At 34.9% G+C, this 21,975-nt stretch overlaps 1 protein-coding gene across 1 annotated transcript in view; it reads right to left on the minus strand.

The window, feature by feature from the left end:
- Positions 1-21,975, minus strand: part of LOC109103806 (GRB2-associated binding protein 2) — a 69,752-nt gene that overhangs the window by 25,737 nt on the left and 22,040 nt on the right. The window contains 2 exon segments of the mRNA XM_042770951.1: positions 16,836-17,070; positions 17,073-17,138. Coding sequence (XP_042626885.1) covers positions 16,836-17,070; positions 17,073-17,138 — 301 coding nt within the window.

Genomic DNA, 21,975 nt, shown 5'->3' on the forward strand with positions numbered 1-21,975 from the left:
AAAGACGATGCTATGCCGACTATATTGGTTCTGACAGTAATGTCACACCACACAAGTGTGAATAACTGTTTTTATTACGTAGTCACTATTGCTTTGTCTGTTTGTTGTCAAATTGTTTGATATGTACTGAGTATTTATGCGTTTTTAACCTAAATCACAGCAGCATCCATCTATGAAGTATGTAGGTTGTCAAACATACACAGCTGTTAGCCAATCATAGCAGTGTTGATTTACTCCAGAGTACCGCCCAATATTCAGACAACATTCTGATGAGAAGGGTGGACAGAAAGTAGCCTCTTCTAAATTATGAAGAATGTAAAAAATTTAATAAAAGAACAGTACAAAATAAAAAACAAAGGCAATTCACGAACCCTTAAAAAACAAAACAAAGGAACAGTCATATTTATAGACCAAACTATCATAGCAACCACCTAGAAACACATAACACTTTCGCACAGGCTATCACACTTTTTAAAATAAATGAACTAATTACACATATGCCCTCAATCCAAATGAAAACCATCTTCTGCTAGTTTAATTGGTAATATTTATGGTCATTAACTGGTCCAGCTGGGTCCAGATGGTTGAACAGCAGGACTACCATATGGTGAGGCTGTGGTCGAGCTGGTTGACCATCTTGGTCAAGCTGAGTAGGACTGGTAAACCACTTTGGACAAACAACAATAAGCTACCGTTTATCAAAAATAAAAACACCTTTTGTTTTCCATCAGGACTTTGCTCATTTCTTCATGGGACACATAGAGAAGCTATAACAGAAATATCCACAACTTCAAACATATGCTGCGACAGGAATCTACAGAAAGAGGAAAAACTAGGCAGACAAACTGAGAGCGAGGTCAATATGAGCATCATGTTCCAGTATTAGCCCCCAACCCCCTCTCATGCAGTCCCTGTGTCATGTGAGCGCTGCCTCTGACCACACAGCAACATCAATTAGACTTAGTAGCTTTGAGTGATCAATTTGAGGGATAGCCGTGCTTTGTCAGGCCCCATAAATCATCTGGTTTGAGGTGATTTCATTCCTACAGGAGCTGTAGCCTCCAGTGTGTGTTGCATTTCCTGCAGATGTTTCTACAGTAGCAGCATATGCTTAAGCTAAGAGATAAACAGAGGTCAGGAGAGAGCCAAAGTCAAGTTCACTGCAGACAGACAGTGTTTCATACAGTGCACAGTGAGACAGTTTTACGTACAGAAGCTTGCCTTTTATTCACCTAATTCTTGCATAGCACTGTCCTATTTAGATTAGATTAGATTCAACTTTATTGTCATTGCACATGTAAGGTACACGACAATGAAATGCAGTTAGCATCTAACCAGAAGTGCAATAAGCACTTAAAGTAAGTACAGGATATACAGTGTCTACAATATGTTATAAATGTACAATAAATATACAGATAAGGCAGTACTATTGACATAATTTACAGATTTTTAAATACTATCAGCAAGATATACAGATAGGTGTACTATGAACATACTATACAGATGGATTATGTAATAAGTGTATGTAAACAATTTATAAATGAACACAATAATCTATACTATATTTTTACTTTATAATTTTATCAAAAAATTAAATACAACCTACACATAAATAATAAAATCATAATATAAATAAATTATGAAAATTAAATCAAATAATTATTACCATAGCAACCAAACCCTAAAATAATAAATTAAACACATTTAAACAACTTTCTAGTAGTGAGTGCCATAGCTACCAACTCTCACACTTTATTTTGATGTTTCATTATGTTTTGCTATTACTATTATTATAATTTTCTTAACATATCTTATCATATCTCTTATTTCATCTTTACTTTTCCATTAATTTATTTTTCTTGTATACTGAATAACAAAACTTTTATTATATTTCTTGGGACATCTGTTCTTGTTCAGGAATGAATGTTTCTTGTATACTGAATATCAGATCGGCGCCCCCTACTTAGAAAGCACATATTAATGGCAGATTTTGCATGACCATATTTTAGATCCCTTTACCTGATCTCATACCTAAGCTTAACAACTACCTTATAAACTATTAATAAGCTGCAAATTAGGAGTTAATTGAGGTTGATGAGTTAGTTAATAGTGAGAATTGGCACCCAAACTAAAAACGGGGACTAAATTAAGACATTTTAAGACTTTTTGGCTGACACCACCAATCCCTCTTATTTTTTCAACATCATCACCTCCAACCACTTGTCATGTAGATACCATTGCAAGATCCAATCAATTCCCAATGTGTTAAATCAAGTCAGGTCCTACATTTTTCTTATTCAATATTTTGAAATACATCACATTACAAACAAAATGGGTAACAAATGTAGAATAAAAATTGCCTTAAAGCTAAACCAAGCAATGCAGTATTTTAAATGTCTCATGGGCCAGGTATTGATGATCTCATTGTGTTTTCAGCACTATGCAGTACATCCTAGCAACCCTATGTTACAGACAACATGACCTATAGTACATTCTTGAAGCCTAGAACTGGAAATTGGAAGCAGTCGTGTTGAGGGAACAGTAATTTGACAGGAACTTCTGTCTACAGTGTACTCTATCATCCCTAAAGTATAATCTCAAGTGGGAGAGTTTTGCCTATTTTGGCATCTTCACACCTGGCATAGCATCTTCAAATAGAAAAACAGACTCTTTTTTTTTATTGTAACATATGAGTTCTACAATAACAAGCCCACAATGTTAGCTGAATACTGAATATGATTACTGCAAGTAAGCTTTAGAGCAGATGTTACAGCCTAATGGGACCAGCGTCATCAGAAGAGATGTACAGGTCCTTCTCAAAAAATTAGCATATTGTGAAAAAGTTCATTATTTTCCATAATGTAATGATAAAATTAAACTTTCATATATTTTAGATTCATTGCACACCAACTGAAATATTTCAGGTCTTTTATTTTTTAATACTGATGATTTTGGCAGACAGCTCATGAAAACCCAAAATTCCTATCTCAAAAAATTAGCATATTTCATCCGACCAATAAAAGAAAAGTGTTTTTAATACAAAAAAAGTCAACCTTCAAATAATTATGTTCAGTTATGCACTCAATACTTGGTCGGGAATCCTTTTGCAGAAATGACTGCTTCAATGCGGCGTGGCATGGAGGCAATCAGCCTGTGGCACTGCTGAGGTGTTATGGAGGCCCAGGATGCTTCGATAGCGGCCTTAAGCTCATCCAGAGTGTTGGGTCTTGCGTCTCTCAACTTTCTCTTCACAATATCCCACAGATTCTCTATGGGGTTCAGGTCAGGAGAGTTGGCAGGCCAATTGAGCACAGTAATACCATGGTCAGTAAACCATTTACCAGTGGTTTTGGCACTGTGAGCAGGTGCCAGGTCGTGCTGAAAAACGAAATCTTCATCTCCATAAAGCTTTTCAGCAGATGGAAGCATGAAGTGCTCCAAAATCTCCTGATAGCTAGCTGCATTGACCCTGCCCTTGATAAAATACAGTGGACCAACACCAGCAGCTGACATGGCACCCCAGACCATCACTGACTGTGGGTACTTGACACTGGACTTCAGGCATTTTGGCATTTCCTTCTCCCCCCCAGTCTTCCTCCAGACTCTGGCACCTTGATTTCCGAATGACATGCAAAATTGCTTTCATCCGAAAAAAGTACTTTGGACCACTGAGCAACAGTCCAGTGCTGCTTCTCTGTAGCCCAGGTCAGGCACTTCTGCCGCTGTTTCTGGTTCAAAAGCACACGCCTGTGCACGGTGGCTCTGGATGTTTCTACTCCAGACTCAGTCCACTGCTTCCGCAGGTCCCCCAAGGTCTGGAATCGGTCCTTCTCCACAATCTTCCTCAGGGTCCGGTCACCTCTTCTCGTTGTGCAGCGTTTTTTTTGCCACACTTTTTCCTTCCCACAGACTTCCCACTGAGGTGCCTTGATACAGCACTATGGGAACAGCCTATTCGTTCAGAAATTTCTTTCTGTGTCTTACCCTCTCGCTTGAGGGTGTCAATGATGGCCTTCTGGACAGCAGTCAGGTCGGCAGTCTTTACCCATGATTGCGGTTTTGAGTAATGAACCAGGCTGGGAGTTTTTAAAAGCCTAAGGAATCTTTTGCAGGTGTTTAGAGTTAATTAGTTGATTCAGATGATTAGGTTAATACCTCGTTTAGAGAACCTTTTCATGATATGCTAATTTTTTGAGATAGGAATTTTGGGTTTTCATGAGCTGTATGCCAAAATCATCAGTATTAAAACATTAAAAGACCTGAAATATTTCAGTTGGTGTTCAATGAATCTAAAATATATGAAAGTTTAATTTTATCATTACATTATGGAAAATAATGAACTTTTATCACAATATGCTAATTTTTTGAGAAGGACCTGTATTTGTTTTCAGTTGTCATTGTCTGAACAAGTTCTCTTTCATTTCATTTTGTCTGGTCAGGAATCACAAAGGCTTTGTGCTGAGGGGTAATTAATCAACATGAACAAAATAAAGGGAATGAAAAAAGTACCAACCGTTAGGAATGAATCCAATGCAAGGCAAGACACGGCTACTGAGACACTTGGCAGCTAAAAAAGGCAACTGTTTATGAAAGAGTATCAACACAGAGAGAAGTCCCATGCCACACACAGTGTGTTTTGACTGAACATAAGCTCATGAATGAAAAGGTAAACAGTGTAAAACGTGAGAGCTGATTCTGACATGAAGTGCCTTTAGAGGAAACAGCGTATAATGTCGAGAAATAACTTTCTCAGTGTGTACTAGATTACTGTGGGTAATATTACCCTTGAAGTTTGAGGTTTAGAAAATGTACATTTCTCTTTTCTTCTATCTGCAACTACTATACATTTGGTTTACAGTTTGAATAAAGAAATGAAAAAGTACATTTACACATTTGGCAGACACTTTTATATGCAGCAACTTACTGTATATTGCTTTCAAAGTACACATTTACTTTTTATCAGTCCTTGTTTTCAGATAAATTACAGATATATTGTGTGCATATTATAATATATGTATATTTATACTCTATATAAACAAACACAAACACACACAAAAAAACACACACACAAACAGAATTTGTATGAATATATATCGTATAGATATATTTTGAATGTATTTTTTTTTCTATATCATTTATTATAAATATGTATAAAATAACTGATATATTATCTGAATGCTTATGTAGAAGAAATATAAATGATAATAGAGAACAAGCTCTGACCTCTGTCCAGAATCTGACCTCTGTTTCTTGCTCCAATTGCAAAAATTAATAAACCATTTAAAATTAAATTAAATTAAATTAAATTAAATTAAATTAAATTAAATTAAATTAAATTAAATTAAATTAAATTAAATTTTCATGTATTGGATATTTATTGGACAACTTTTATTAGATAGAGAGAGTATAGCTGAGACTTGACATTATTGGGGAGAGAGTGGGGGAATGGGATCAGGACACAACACAGCTGGGATCGAACCTGAATCTCTCACATGAGCACCATAGCTCATGTGTCTGAATCATGTTCACTATACAGCTAGGCCACTACCTTTAACTTACATGCATGTAAGTTATATGCAGTCACATATAAGCAGTCACCTGTTAATAAACACTGGTATGTCTCATTCACAGGGAAGGGAATAGCTGGAATTTTGTGCTTGGTGATGTAAATGCCGCTATGATTAATAGAGGCTCTGTTTTTTCCATTTTCATGTTGACTCACTTTTCATCCACTCCTGGTAGCCAAGACAGACTACTATCTACGAGCACACCACACACAGAGCAAAATTACATCTGTCTTTTCATTCGTCAGTGACAAATGTGGACTCTACTCAAGTCTCTTTACAAAGTTCAGTGAAGTAAACACATTCTAAAAATGTCACAATGGCTGCGTCTGAAATTGCATATCCTCAGAGTAGGTGTTTATTTAGAATTAGTAAATCATTTGCATCTGTTAACAAAATACATTGTACTGTATATAGTACGAATCTGGAAGTACTACATTCGTCATGTTGTCATTGTCATGTGACCTACCATAATCAATTGTGCCGCTTCACAACATCTCTTCTGTGGCCTCATGGGATAGTAAAGTGTCCATTAGATACGCACTTCAGAATATCAACAGTTGTAGTAGGTCCAGGTACTTTTCACTTAATGTTTTATGAATACTCTGAATTAGAACATACAGCTCATTGCAAATATTGTTTATCGCCTATACTATATAAAACGGAAGTATGCAGCCATTGACTTAATGACTTAATTCCACTAAAAACTGCTTCCCATTTGACTTCCTAAGTATGGTGATTTTTCAATTCTTGCTTTCATGCTGATAAAATTGTGACTTAGAAAACATTGGGCCAGACTTACAAATTGGTCTTTTGGTGTTAAAAAAGTACTGTCAGGAGTTACTAAAGACGCACAGTGAAGAATTAGCTCTGAAAGGCGTGGACACAGTTATTTTATGTATTTGTAGGAGTTTCCCTTTCAGACGCAAAATTTATGAAAGAAAAGTATTAAAATAAATTGCACAACGCAATTTACTAACGTTTATATGCCATTATTTAACTTTAAAGCAGATGCTACTTTGCGTTGCTCTTGGTAGATTGTGTTGGTAATTATGGAAATTATCTGGCTGCATCTGTGTTCTTTAATTTGCGCATTGTCAGTAAACCACCCGCAGAAATTTCCACTCCCATTAGCATTTTTTTTTTTTTTTTGGAATTGCGCTCTAATTTGCCCTGTTTAGTAAATCTGGCCCATTATGTATTATAACATGGCCAAGCTTTATATGCTGTTTATAAGCATTAAAAATAAAAGATGAAGTGTGTTTCCAGTCTTATTACTTTTTCCTACCCTCTCTTAAGATGCAGAATAAGCTGTAAGTAGATTGATTTATGAATCAATCTCATCTAGGACCCCAAAGTGGTACCCAGTGAAATCCATTGATTTTTTTTCCCAAATGCCTTTTTTTCCCCCTTCTTTAAAATATAACTGGAATACTTTTTTCCCCCAGTTTTATTTTTTTCTGACTTGCTTTAATTTTATTTAAATTTATTAGGAAGTTTATTAGGGCCCTGTTTTTTTAAAATGTAGTTGTAGTTTTTTTTTTTTTGGCAAATAAAGTGCATCACAATAGATCTCTACTCTTAAAAAGAAAAGAAAGTGTGATATTCCTTAAAATTATTATTATTATTATTATTATTATTATTGTTGTTGTTGTACATTCTTGTTTTGCATTTACATTTACATTTAAAATCATTAGAGGGCGACTTCATTGAGAACAGTACTATACAGTATTAGCATATTTTAGTCTGTCACACGTAGCCATGTGGGTTTTTCTTCAAGTATGATAAAGGCTTGTCTTGAAGACTTTTGAGTTTCTGTGTGTACATGATATGAGAATAGTTTTATTAAAGGAAACAGACAAGTAAAATGATATGAGAATAGTTTTATTAAAGGAAATGGAGAAGTGACTCTCAGAGCAGCCCAGGAGAAGAAATTAATGTGTTCTCGTCTAGACAGCAGACTTCATTATTAAATAGCAGTCTTTTTCCACTTTCATATTCACAGACACTAGTCCACATTGCAAATTAATTAACTGTACCCAACTTGTATTCATCCAAAATTTGCCATATTCTGTGACATTCTTTGTTATACAGTAAATTCCACTTTTATGACTGGATTCTGAGATTCTGACTACCAAAGTGATTCCACTGGCTAAAGGAACATTTTTTTCCCATTAAATGTTCTTTCGGTCAAATGAAAACACTTTGGGGTCCTAGGCAGTCTTGATCTGAGAAGCTTGAAGAAGACTCAATACTATACTAAACTTAAAAAAGCCTTTACAAGTAAACCTATACATTTTTTTAAACAAAAAATAAACAAATAAAACAATTCTGTTATTTACATCCTGAAGCTAAATAAAAATTAGGTATGAAAACCTGACCCAAACCTGCCCTGTGTTTCCCAAAAGCATCGTAAACCTAAGTAGATCGTAGAACCATTGCCACCAATGGTCTCTTTTGAGAAACGCAGCCCTGGCCCGCAAACTAAGAGGTTACTGGGTTCCATCAGGCTCATATCAGGTAACAGACTTCAAGTATATGCTATGGCGATGAGCATGGAGATTCTGGGATGCAGAGCACTGAGAGGAATCAGCAATCTGACCCCAAAGCAGCATGGCGTCTCGTTATTTCGACAAAAATCGATAAGATTGAAGGGCATTTTGTGAGTGTAATTGGGAGGGGCCGTTCTCATGCTGCACTGGGTTGGGTTGCCCTTGTCTAACCTCGCTGTTTGTCCCAGGAGCAGCTTGCCATCCCATCCCTCCCCATGCACCCCAGCCAAAACCTGACAGACAGATCAGAGCATCGATAACAGCCTGCTGCTGTCACACCATCCTCCACAGGAGCAAACACACACACACACACACACAATTAATTTTTGGGTGAACGATTCTTCTTTAAAAAGTGGCGCATCTTACCCCACTCTCCTCAACTGTCATACCTCCCAGCCCTATTAACAAGCATGCTTGTTTGGTCACACATGAACAAAGACACATACTATTCTTTGCGTCAGCACAGGGAGGGCATGACTTATGCTACATTACTCAAACAAGCTCTTCAGAAAACACTTACTGAGAAAATGAAACCTGGAGGCAGACACTCGGGCAGACAGATAAGAGTCACGTCAGACTTAGGTGCTGAATCATTGTTTTGACTATGCAGAGTCACAGCACTGCAGTCCTCAACTTCAACCAGCAATGTCTGTTTAAAATCCACAGACAAAACAACTTACTAGCCTACTCATCACGGGAATCCCCAAAGCTTCCCAACGGACAGGGTTTGAAATGTTAATGTTTTTCTTTTTTCTTTATTTTGATGCCAGCTAAATATGAATAAAGCATAAAAAGGGAATTTTGTGTGTTTATTCAACATGTCGGGCTGACTTGTTTCGCCCCAGACTATCAGATAGTTTTGTTTATGTTCAAGTTGTGAGTATAGATTGATAAAACGCAACATGGACAGACATAACACTTTAAACAACTAACAAAAGACACATTTATGAAACGAAAAGTAAAAGAAAGTTGTGCAATACCTATCAGTATTAATAATCTGTAAGGCCTGTAACCATGTAGCATTAAAGTCAACATGAAATGGCGTTCATAACTCGGTGTACACTGTACAACTGCAATCTGATGCATTTCTGAGTGAAACAGGATATTCAACGGAAAGAAATGTAGGAAGGGACTTAATTTTATACAGTTGATTAGATTGTGAAGTGGGAGTTGCATTCAGTGCTTCAGAAGACAATGACTCATGCATTGGTTTATGGATTATTGTCACAATCGCACAATCAAAATTTGAACACTTGCATTATATGGACATAGAAATGGATTCTTTATATAAAAATCTGAACAAATTAAGTAATATATATATAGCTGGGACACTTTGAGGGTGAGTTGTTTAAAAGCACAATAAACATTTTGCCTTCATTGGTAGAATCAGTGATGCCAGCTTTCAAAAAAGCTAAAAAGAAATCCTCCAATGTCTGCTGCACCACCTACACCATTCATAGTTCAACAAACATTGGCGTATTCTCTAGTCGATAAGACTATTCAAAGATTTCCCGCTGTTCAGCTACTACAGAGGCCACAACCTCAGAAATCAGCTGGGACACTTTTATCAAAGAGGACCCCTCAGCTAACTTTTTCCCATGTACAGTAAATCTCAAAAATGCCTTCAGAATGGAGAGTAACACTAGATAAAGGAGATAAAACGAGGAGCCCATTATCTGCTCATTAGTGAATGTTATTTATTTATTGCCCAATAGATTTCATAAGCCATCTCATAAGCCAGCCAATAATTCACCAAACACAGACCCAAAAAAAGACCCAACATAGGATTTTCCAATGAAAATAAGCAGAAAATAAGCTCTGTGACCAACAAAATCTTGATTCTTACATGTTTTGTTCATCATGATAAACTTTAAAGCCTAAATACAATGGTGAGAAGTAAAAAACCAAATACATACTATAAACAAACTATACAATGGATGAATGACTTCACCGACACCATTAAGCTTCTGACAACTCTTTCAGTCTTTATTTTCCCAGAAAGTTTGAGGTAGAATAGTTAGGAAAAGCATGACGTATAAACAAAACGAGGCTTTGAAAGCGTGCATGTTTCTGGGTTTTAGCCTATAAAAATGCTGTTATGTAATTCCTGCAACACTCTGTGTATGGAAGACCAACATACAGTTAAAAACCTGTATCAGACAGCACTGGAGTGAAATGAGGAGAGCAGACGTCTGTTCTCCAGTTGCCACACACTTCACTGACACCAATCAATCTGCTGGACTTTCTGTGGAAACTTGCACGGACACAGAGGGGTGAGGACACTGAAAAAAAAAGAAGACTTCCACAGTGTGAATATGTACTGTAGATGGATTTATTATATGAACAGTGTACTACAGACGAAATGAGGAACTCACCTAAATAGTAAATATATGAGCTTCTTGTGTACATTCTTTGCATGTACACTTTGGCAAGGATGTAACAACATGTTTTATACTCTATCCTAGAGATGTGCAAAACTTCATATTTTTAAAAACTGACTAATCAGTGGATTGTTTAAACCAGCTTTTAAAGATTTTTGATGCAAAAATAAGATGATTTCCATGGTGAACTAATGTAAACCTTGTGACCAGCAGAGAGAGCCAGTGTATACAGTGTAAGAGAAGTGCATATTTGATAAAATCCACAAATATTTTGGAAACATTACTATTTTTAATGTTTTTAAAAAAATTTGGAAACATTACTATTTTTAATGTTTTTAAAAGAAATCTCTTCTGCTCATCAAGCCTGCATTTATTTGATCAAAAATATACAGAAAAAAGTAATATTGTGAAATATTATTACAACTTAAAATAATAGTTTTGATTTATTATGAGTGTTAAAAAATTATTCCTGTGATGCAAAGCTGAATTTTCAGCATCATTACTCCAGCCTTCAGTGTCACATGTAACATCCAGTCTATCACATGATCATTTAGAAATCATTCTAATATTCTGATTTATTATGAGTGTTGGAAACAGTTCTGCTGTCTAATATATTTGATGAATAAAAGGTTAAAAAGAACTGCATTTATTCAAAATTAAAAAAAAATTCTAATAATATATATTCTAATATATTTTCTTTACTATCAGTTTTAACCAATTTAACACATCCTTGCTGAATAAAAGTATTGATTTTATTTAAAAAAAGAAAGAAAAAAAATTACTGACCCCAAATTACTGACCAGTAGTGTATATTGTTATTACAAAATATTTATATTTTAAAAACATAGCTTCTTTTTTTAAATTTATTTATTTTTTACTTTTTATTCATCAAAGTATCCTAAAAAAGTATCACATGTTCTGAAAAAATATTAAGCAGCAGAACTTTTTTTCCAACTTTGATAATGAATCATCATATTAGAATGATTTCTAAAGGATCATGCGATAATGATCTTAAAAATTCAGCTTTGCATCAAGAAATAAATTATATTTTAAAGTATAAAAAATTTAAAAACAATTATTTTAAATTGTAATAATATATCACAATATTAAATTTTTTTCTGTATTTTTGATCAAATAAATGCAGGCTTGATGAGCAGAAGAAACTTCTTTCAAAAACATTAAAAATAGTAATGTTTCCAAACTTTTGGTCTGTACTGTACATATACACACAGTATATACACATTCTCTCATACGATTCTTCAGAAATCATTCTAATATGCTGATTTGCTGCTCGAGAAACATTTCTTATTATTATCAATGTTGAACAGTGATGAACGGAAAGTTCAAAAAATAGCATTTATTTGAAAAAAATCTATTGTAACATTATACATGTCTTTACTAATGCCTTGCCTAATAAAAGTATTAATTTAAAAAAAAAATCTATATGAAGAAAAATATTGTAAAAGGATAGATCTAGATATGTTGACCTCAGTAGCTTTACTGTTGAAGGCGGCATTTTCATTTGATATCCATTGTATTTTATCTATCATGGCTGTTGTGTGACATTTCAGTCACGTGACAAAATTAGCTACGCTTAATACACATAGCAGAACTCAACCACACAGAATTACAGAATCAGACTCCATCTATTTGCATTTGACACACTTTTGTTTCGTCCCCTTGAACCATCACACGTGCAATACATGTCCCTAAAGCTCCAACAAACAGACTCGATGCACTGCCAAACGACTATCAATGCTAACATCCTCTGAGGCAAACTGGGCTCTCCCATTTTTCATGCTCACAGTGCGGCTGACAACTTGATACTTGCTTGGGGAAAAGAGAGGTCGAGCGCAGCATTTGTCTGGGGAGGGGAGGAGAGCTGCTCTGATCTACATTGCAGTTGCGGCGTGTGTTTTATTCTCTAAGAGACTGAGGCTGCATCTCATAAAAAAAAGTCTCTGTTTCAAATCCGCCTTTACCTTTACCGAGTTGTGTGACCCAGAAGTCAAGTACTGCTGGCTGGCCTGTTGAAAAAGGTCAGATGAGCTTCTCATGCTTTGAATGGTGACTGCCAAAAACTGTGCATGACTTTCTCATTACCAAGACGGTCAACCTCTCTTGCTCATCGAGTGAAAATGTACACACCTCAGTGGGTGAAAACTGATCTTTTTAGCAGGAAAACATGGAACAAATAATACAATGACATCTAGGACACTTGCTGGAGTTAGTGCATACCCCCTAAAGACCACATATCAACCAACATACATCAATAATACAATGGATTATACAAATCTGTGTGAAATTAGGTGAAGGGGTATCTTTTTTAAAAGACACACAGTATAGAGAGAACAGTCTGGTACATCTAGATAATAAAGATGATAGATCATTTAAAGTTCCCACAATTCAAGTGATCCACAAACATTAACTTCTCAGCCTCTCAGTTTTCCTCTATATCAAAAGGTCCATAGAGTGCAGAATGGCCTTAGCCCCCATTTTCACACTCCCAATGAATAATATCTGGTACATATCAATATCAAGCTAGATACTTTCAAAAAGCAAAAAACTTCACTGTAAATAAGAAACATAAGCTCAATATGCATATTGCATGCCAATTTGCATTGAATCACACATGTTCAGCTTCTCATCAGAAATGTAAAAAGACTTAATGAGAAAGAACTGCCAACAAAATAAAAACTAACCATCATATTAAAACACTAAAAAACCGAGAAACAATACTAAAAACAAAACCATTACAGAAAAAAAAAAAGGTGAGTAAAAGAAAATTAAAGATACATTTTTAGGCAAACTATTCCTTGTGCATAGAAATTGTGCGTGTCTGTGTGTGTGTTTTAAAGAGTAACAGGAGAATGGAAAGCAAGTTTTAACATTCCGGGGAAAAACAAGCAGGGTGGAATGTCAAGACTATATAGGCACTGCATTGAAAAAAGAAATCTATTCTATACAGCAGTCTGTGTACTTTTGTCTCCCAGTTTTTCAAAAACCAAAATTAAAACGAGAACCATACACACAAAATAAAAACCAAAATTAAAACAAGAACCATACACACAAAATGCTGCCTGAAAAAGTAAAATATTGATTTCTTTTCAGATTTTTGTTTATGACTTTTGCACCTTTAATAAACATTTTCAAAATGCACAAATTAATATAGAAAAATTTTGATTTTACTTGTTTTCTTTGGCTAAATTAGAAGTAATGTTTCTCCCGCTAGAGCCATCTTTGGAACATTGCAGAAACCTAATACATACATACATACATTAGAGACCTAACTAGGGTTGCAAAATTCCAGGAATTTTCAAGACTGGAAACTTTCCATGGGAATTAATGGGAATAAATGGGAATAAACTGGAAATTTAGTGGAAATGTAGTTGAGAAAAAAATCTTGCAGCATAATCTTGGTTAAAACAACCTGATTTAATGCAATTTTAGTTAAATTTCTACCCTACACATTGCTAAATCACATGCACACAGCACACTGCTTACTGCAGGGCTATTGAGGCCACACCCCCTACATGCACTGTGCTTTCCTCCATAACATGAACAGATCATTTCTTGAATCCTGCACACAAAATATCAAAATGTTGGTAAGTATTTATCTTGAAAAAATTATAATTATATATTGGTAAAACGTAACAATAAAAATAAAAAAAAAAAAAAAAAAAAAAAAAAAAAAAAAATTATCTTCCTTGTGCTGTGTGTAATGTACTGTGCAACTAAATTAGGCTATACCATTGTAAAAACAAATACACTGACTGAACAAACCAGACTGGAACAAACATTTATGTAATAATAAAACAGAAGTCTAAAAATGACCCTCCTCCCACCCAGTCACCTAAGAGGGGGATTCCCCTCCAGTTTCTCTGAAGCCAAACTTGCTGCATTTGAGCCCAAAGACTACATCTAAGTTTTGATATTTTAAATATGTTTGATCAATGGGATTCAAGTTTAACTAGTAAATACCAAAAAGTGTATATACAGTAGCTAGCTAGCCAGTAAAATCAAGATATGACAAATCTAAGCGAGTTAGCAATTTTTCATTGACAATTTATGAGGTATAAACTGTGAGGATCTTTCGGCCAGCCAGTTTTCTATTATTAAACAGAAGTACAGTACTGGTCAAAAGTTTGGAAATATTACTATTTTAAGGTTTTAGTCAGTATTTCTTCTCTTTTTTTTAAACAAATTAATACTTTTATTCAATAAGGATGTGTTAAATTAATAAAAAGTAAAGACTTCCATTGTTAGAAAATATTTCTATTTTGAATAAACACTATATATGATAGTTTTATAAATTTCCCCAAATATCCAATTAATTTGAATAAATTCCCAAAAATTCCTATAAATTCCCATAAATTCCTGGTAAAATTCAAATTTGGAATATTTTCAAAATTCCCCAAACGAAGTTCCCATGGAAAGTTTCCGCCCCTTTGCAACCCTAGACCTAATACACAAATATGAGTTTAAAATAGACATTGCAGAACTTTATCGTAATTAAATTATATATTGGGGTATAATTTTGTCTGCTATCTGGATCATGATATTGGAGAAGACCATGCATGGTCACTCAAAGCACGTACAGTACATTGTGTTAGAGCATGACACATGATGCTTTATATGGGGTAAATATAATTATAATATTTCAGCCTGATCTCATGGCAGTTAATACATATTTTATGAGGTGGCTAATTTGTATGAATTCGTACAACCTCACTTGTACAAATTCATACGATTTGTGCTAAATCTTATATATTTTACGAATTGCACAATTGGTATGAATTTGTACAAATAACCGACACCTAACTCCGCCCCTAAACCTACCTGTCACTGGGGTCTAGACAAATCATACAAAATCATACGACTGAGGTCATATGAATTTGTATGAATTAGCCACCTCGTAAAGTACGTGAATTGGCATTGCATATTTCAGATCATCTCACAAAGTTCCGTTATAATCAATGAAGCTCCACACTGCGCAATGAATCTCTTATTTACATCATGTTACACTCCGAGCGTGCAGCACTGAACAAAACTATGGCGTTTTAAGCGCTGAGTGGATTCTTATGTAAACGGCCTCTGCTTGACCATTGCTTTCAAGAAATCAACAGATATGTCAGTGATTGATCAATGCTACAAAAACACGTTGAAAATAGAAACCTTTGAAACTCTCCAGAGTTCAAACACAACTAAACACTGGAGCATTTGGAAAATATGTTTCACCAAATAGCGCGAGAGGGCGCTTACACTCTTGCTTTCTTTCGTTCTCCCAATAAAACCCACACAATATACACTTAAAACAAAAAAAATAAAAAAAATATTTAATTCAAAAAATTGGTTAAGTCAATAGCGCGAGAAGCATCTTAAAAAAGACACTAAAAATAACTAAAAATAAAAATAAATATAAATATACAATTCAAAAACAATCAAAAAAAAACTTTAAATAACTTTAATGAAATATAAAAAAATAAAAAAATTTAAATAATGAAAGTTAGTTTGTGTCTGCTTATTCTAACCAGTATTTGAACCAAAACACATTTTCCATATTTCGTCTCTGGTTTAAAAAAAAACAAAAATGAATGGACGCAAAAGTACACAGGCCTACAGTACATCTGTGATGTAAATACACTGAACTGGTGAACCAGAGAGAGAAAAACGCCCTATTCCTGTATATGATGGAGCTCTCATTTATTCATTTTGTAGATGCTATCCAAAACGACTTATTTACAGAGCATTCAAGATTTACCAGAATCTCCTTGGAAACTAAATGTATGATCTTGCCATTGTTTTGTTTAGGGTTCTTTTATAATTATAATCATGTATGAATTATAAAATAATTATATAGCATATATTAATATATAGATGATTTTTTTCAGCTTAAGAGTTCTCTCTTTTAACTAATATAAGCTAAATGACCAGCGTTTAACTATCTCTAGAATATACACTAGCACTATGCCTGCAAAGACGGGCAGCGTTCCCTCCCTTTTCTTTAACAAAACAAAAGGGGGAAAAAAATCAATAAACCTTTCAGACAGTGCATCCATTTGGCAAGGCTGGTTCAGCCCAACTTTCTCAAATGGCAAAAAAGGAAAGCAATAATATATGGCATCAGGTTACTTGTGATTGTTTTCTATCTGTCATATCATCATCTCAGAGAAAAAATAGCACAATGCTCCAGATGAGAGCGCTGTTACTGTAAAACCATAGATAATGGCATACAGTAAATCTATTGAATTCTGTTACTACTGTACGTGAACATTGCCTATATAGCAGAACACAGATTCAACAGAATCTGCCCAAAAATGTTGAGGTGGTTCTCCTACCGTGATGGTTGTCCTCTGACTGGTTGAATCCGCACAGCTGGCAGATGGAGCGCACCCAGCGGTTCATCTCCTCCTCCGTTTCTGCCACCATGTAGAAGGTTCTCTCGTCCATCTCGAACACAAAAACAAAACTGAACTCTAACCCTTTGAAGGTGAGAGGCCGGCGTTCCACCTGCTCGCAGCAGTGCAGGTCGATGATGCGAATGGGCTTTTTGGCATGGATCATTCTAGTAATCAATCAACAACATCCTCTCCTCCCATCATCCCCCCACTAAGAATAATAAACCACCGCTTCTTCCACGCCTACAGACATAACAATAACAACGATGGAAGGATTTAATAATAGTCAATAGTTTAATACAGTAAAAACAGTAATAAATACAATAAACACTAATACTGTGAAATATTATTATTATTATGTATTTCTAATAATAATATTATTATTATCATTAAAAAACTAAAATATTTTAAAATGTCATTAACTCCTGTGAGGCAAAACTGAATTTTCTGATTTTCTGAATATGCTGATTTGCCTTCTTTGATGAACAGAAATTTGAAAACAGAAATCTTTTGTATCATTATAAATGTCTTTACTGTCACATTTGATCAAAGTAATGCATCTTGGCTAAATTAAACTATTAATTAAATGCTTAATTTGGTCACACTTTATTTCTATAGTACACTTTATACATTCTACTAACTGTAAGTAACTTTGCAACTACATGTCACCTAACTCTCATTAGAGCATTTGTAGACTGTAAGGTTAGGGTTAGTAGAATACTTGCAAAGTTACTTATAGTCAGTAGAACATCTGTTGAGCGATATTAAAATAAAGTGTTCGTAGATATTAAGCAGACAGTCTACTAATACTCTAAAGACTGCTAAATTAAAACCATATGCAAATTAACAAATCAAAATAAAGTTATATCAATAAAATCAAAATAAAGTGTTAACAAAAATTTTCTCACAAAAAAAAATAACAAAACTTAAAAAATAACAAAGTGTTATAAAAAAAAAAAAAAATAGTAGTGAATGTTTATAGACATCTGTTTTTTTTTTCAAGTTCTTGTTTTATTTTACTGTTAATTTAAATAATACAGAAATGATGAACTACAAAAATGAAATGCTCATTCAAAAGAACAGTTAAATAAGTCTTCAGTTTGTGCTTACTTAACACTGATCAAAACAAAGATTGGGCTCCATGTGTGTTTCTGCGGGTGTGTGTTCCATTTTGTGTTTAAGTGTGTGTGAGCAGCTTGAGACAGGTGCTACTCCCACACACCGTTTCCTGATCAGATAGAGCTTTAAGGGGGAAACAAACACACATACACACACAGATACACTGCATGAACTCTATTATGGCAACTGTAATAATGGCACGCACACCTGCTAATCTCCTATTTGATGATCCATACATTTTTTTTGTGACACACGCAAGCTACAAATACAAATACAAGGATTCCCACTTGTGTACAAACACACAGGTGCTTCAAGTGTAGTAGTTGGGAACTCCCCTAATTTGAATGTAAATCGACTCTTCTGCTTCAACCGCAAGCAACAGAAATACATTGTAATTTTAACTGAAAAAAAAATAAAATAAAAATCACTTCATAATAAATATATTCTTAAGTCTGTAACAATAAAGTAGTAGTAGTTTGAAAAAAATAAATAAACAAATTAGATAAATAATTTTTTTAATAAATAAATAGTACACCTTTAAATGTTTAGATGTCCAGTGTAGAGAGTTATTTCGACACTGACAGAAAAAGTACATTGAGACACAGCCGGATGATGGAAAGAGGTTCTGTGGCCCAATGCCAGAAATTTACTTCCACCCCATCTTTCTCTCTCTCTCTCTCTCTCTCTCTCTCTCTCTCTCTCGCGGCTCTCTCTGACACCACTCCTCCCACCGGCCTCTCTGTCTCACCCAACACTGACACACACACACATGCAGAGCCACCTCCGCCACCAAACCAGGGAACCAAGGACACTGTTTCCACTAAGCGCTACACCCCCACTCTTCCTGGTCCTGCATCCAGCCTCACTGTCCGACAGGAAGCGGAAAATTAAACCCCTTACCGCACACTATCTAGTACACACTGCACTGAATAATCTATATATATATATATACATGCAGCCTGGGACACTATACACTGCTTACCGCACACTATCTAGTACACACTGCACTGAATAATCTATATATATATATATATATAAAAAATGTATGAGCAATAATTTGCCGTATTCAGTGAGAAACATATCAAATGTATGTGCGCTATAGTTGTCACATGACCTCATGTTTAGTTCAGCGAGTGCTAAAAAAGGCTTACGAACACCACTGAAAATGCTCGGAAAAATATGAATAATATTTATACAACTTCTTAAACGTTTATTGCTATTATCAGTGTATTATCAGTAACTTGCTTAATATTTTGTGGTAACCATGATACTATTTTTCAGGATTCTTGGATAAATAGATTTATTTGAAATCAAAATGTTTCGTAACATTATAAATGTCTTTACTGTAACATTTGATAAAATTAATGTGTCCTTGGTGAATAAAAGTTTTCATTTCTTAAGTCATACAAATAAATAAATAAATAATGACCCCAAACTTTTGCATGTTATTGTATATAATTAATATCATCCGCATTTAAACAACTAGTTTAAAAAATAACAATTATTTAATACAAAGTTTTATATAGTTTTACATTATTACAATACATTTACAATGACAGTTCAATAATTCTATGCTTTTTTATTTTCTAGTATTTTTATTACCTAGTTTCACTCAAAAAAAAAAAAAACAGCATTATTTAATTTTAATTCATCAGCAAGAGAGTGAGAAATTAGATTTTTTGTGTGTGCATGTGTGTGTGTTCATTCATTTTTTAAATTTTTAATGGTAATACATAAAACTAAATAAATATCATTTTTAATTTTTAATTACAAAATGCTTCTGGACATTTCTTGCCTCATTTTCCTAGAAATAAAATGGTAATAATGGTGGGTTTAGGGTGTACCATTAAAGTAAAGGGTTGTGAACACTGAAACATTTAGGAAAACAAATTTTAGTTGGTCGTCCAACAGAATATCATCATAATGTACAAACAAAACATACTGTATACTACAGAAATAGTAGTTTGAGCATTAGCATTATCATTATTAGCATTATCACGTCACTGCTGTATCCTCTGGATATGACCGCCATCAGATCACTCAGAAGTGAGGATGTGCAGACAGTTTTCTGCCCTGCTGTTCAAGCAAAACAGGAAATTAAAGTGCCTCCAAATTTAGATGCAGTTTAGCTGTAAATACCTGAGAACTGAAGTAGTTTTCTGCTCTAATGTGATTCCGGATAAGTTTTTAAGCTTTACTTCATACTTTACACTGGTACACATGCCTGCTAATTTTCTGTTTGACAATCCATTACATTTTATGTGATACACATGCACACTTCTTCAGCAAATATATACATAAGGGTTTCCATTCATGTACAAATGCACAGGTGCTTCATGCAGTAGTTGGGAATTTCCCTGCTTTGAATGTAAATTGTCTCTTCTGCTTTAACAACATGAAATGTAACAGTGAAGTTCAAAATGACCATTTTCATCAACTACACAAAGGACAACATGCAGGGGTTATTTTATGATAATGACCATATGACTGCATTGCTTTAAAGCCTGAAATGAAGACAGACAGTTTTTGTTTGATCCAGCTGTATTTTCTCAGTGCAACTTATAACAACCAAGTGAAAGATATAACACCAACATGTCAGAAAAAAAAAATTTAAATACCAGAATCACCCCCCCTTGTAAATATGACTTGTAAACTCAATCAGGTTTAGCTAATCACCTTCTCAATGGCACACAATGCTTTTAACTTTGATCAGCTGTGCTCATTTTGATTAGCTCAGCATGAAAAGATCTTTCCTGGAGCATTTCAGTCCTTGGTACAACTGAAGCAAACAATCAACTATGGGTGGCAAGGCACTATCAAAAGATCTCAGGGATAAAGTTGTGGACAGGCACAAGTCAGGAGACTGATACAAAAAAAAAATTAAAAGGCTTTATCAATGCCTATAAGCACAGTGAAGTCTATTATTAAGAAGTGGAAGGTATTTGGCACAATACACAGACCCTCCCTGGATCAGGACGTCTCTCCAATCTGGATAAAAGAGCCAGGAGGAAACTGGTCAGAGAGGAACTCTGAAGCAGTTGCAGGAATTTATGACAAAGAGTGATCATTGTGTGCATGTGACAACAATATCACAAATTCTCCACATGTGTGGCTTGTATGGGAGGGTTGCAAGAAAAAAGCTACTCCAACGGAGGAGCTCCGGAAGGATAATAGGAGGAGTAACGGACAAAATAAATTCCAGGCCTGGTCCTCTCTCGTCCTTCACTATCGTTACTCCTCCTTTTATCCTTCTGGAGCTCCTCAGTGGGACTCGAGACCAGTGAGTGGCACAGGTATCACTCATCATCATTCACTCCACCAGCCTCGCTCCGTTCCCACGGCTCTCGGCCCCACCCCACTCGTCACAACATCCCTAGTCATTATACTAAAATATCTGACTGCAGAAAGTCTCATTGACCAATCAGATTATCAGATGAGATCAAAGTCTTCCGCAGTGCTGTGTAATAATTTCCAACAATACCAACCTGCTTTGATACATTTCTATTTTTGAATCATCAGACAAGGGCAAACCTCTGGCCAAAAAACAAACAGACAGTCTTTCCATGTTCCCTGTGTGTATTCCTTTCAGACTGACACTAAACATACACACAGCTGAATGACTGGAGATTGTGGGAGCAACAACACTTCTCAGTTCTGTGTTATTGTCACCAAAGCCACCCAATGGCCAGACATACTGTAGACATGGGCAATTGTAGTTAAGGTTTTCTGTTATTGCAAATAAATAAACAAAAATAATCAATCAAACAAACATATTAGATCAAACCCAAAATGAAAATCGACTAATTTTCAGCCCATTTAAGATGTAGATGAGTTTGTTTCTTCATCTGAACAAATTAGCAAATTGAGCATTACATCACTTGCTAACCAATGGATCCTCTGCAGTGAATGGGTGCCGTCAGTAAGAGAGTCCAAACAGCTGATAGAAACTTCAAAATAATAC

The sequence above is a fragment of the Cyprinus carpio genome, chromosome A15 (assembly GCF_018340385.1).
Source record: "Cyprinus carpio isolate SPL01 chromosome A15, ASM1834038v1, whole genome shotgun sequence".
Lineage (NCBI taxonomy): Eukaryota > Metazoa > Chordata > Actinopteri > Cypriniformes > Cyprinidae > Cyprinus > Cyprinus carpio.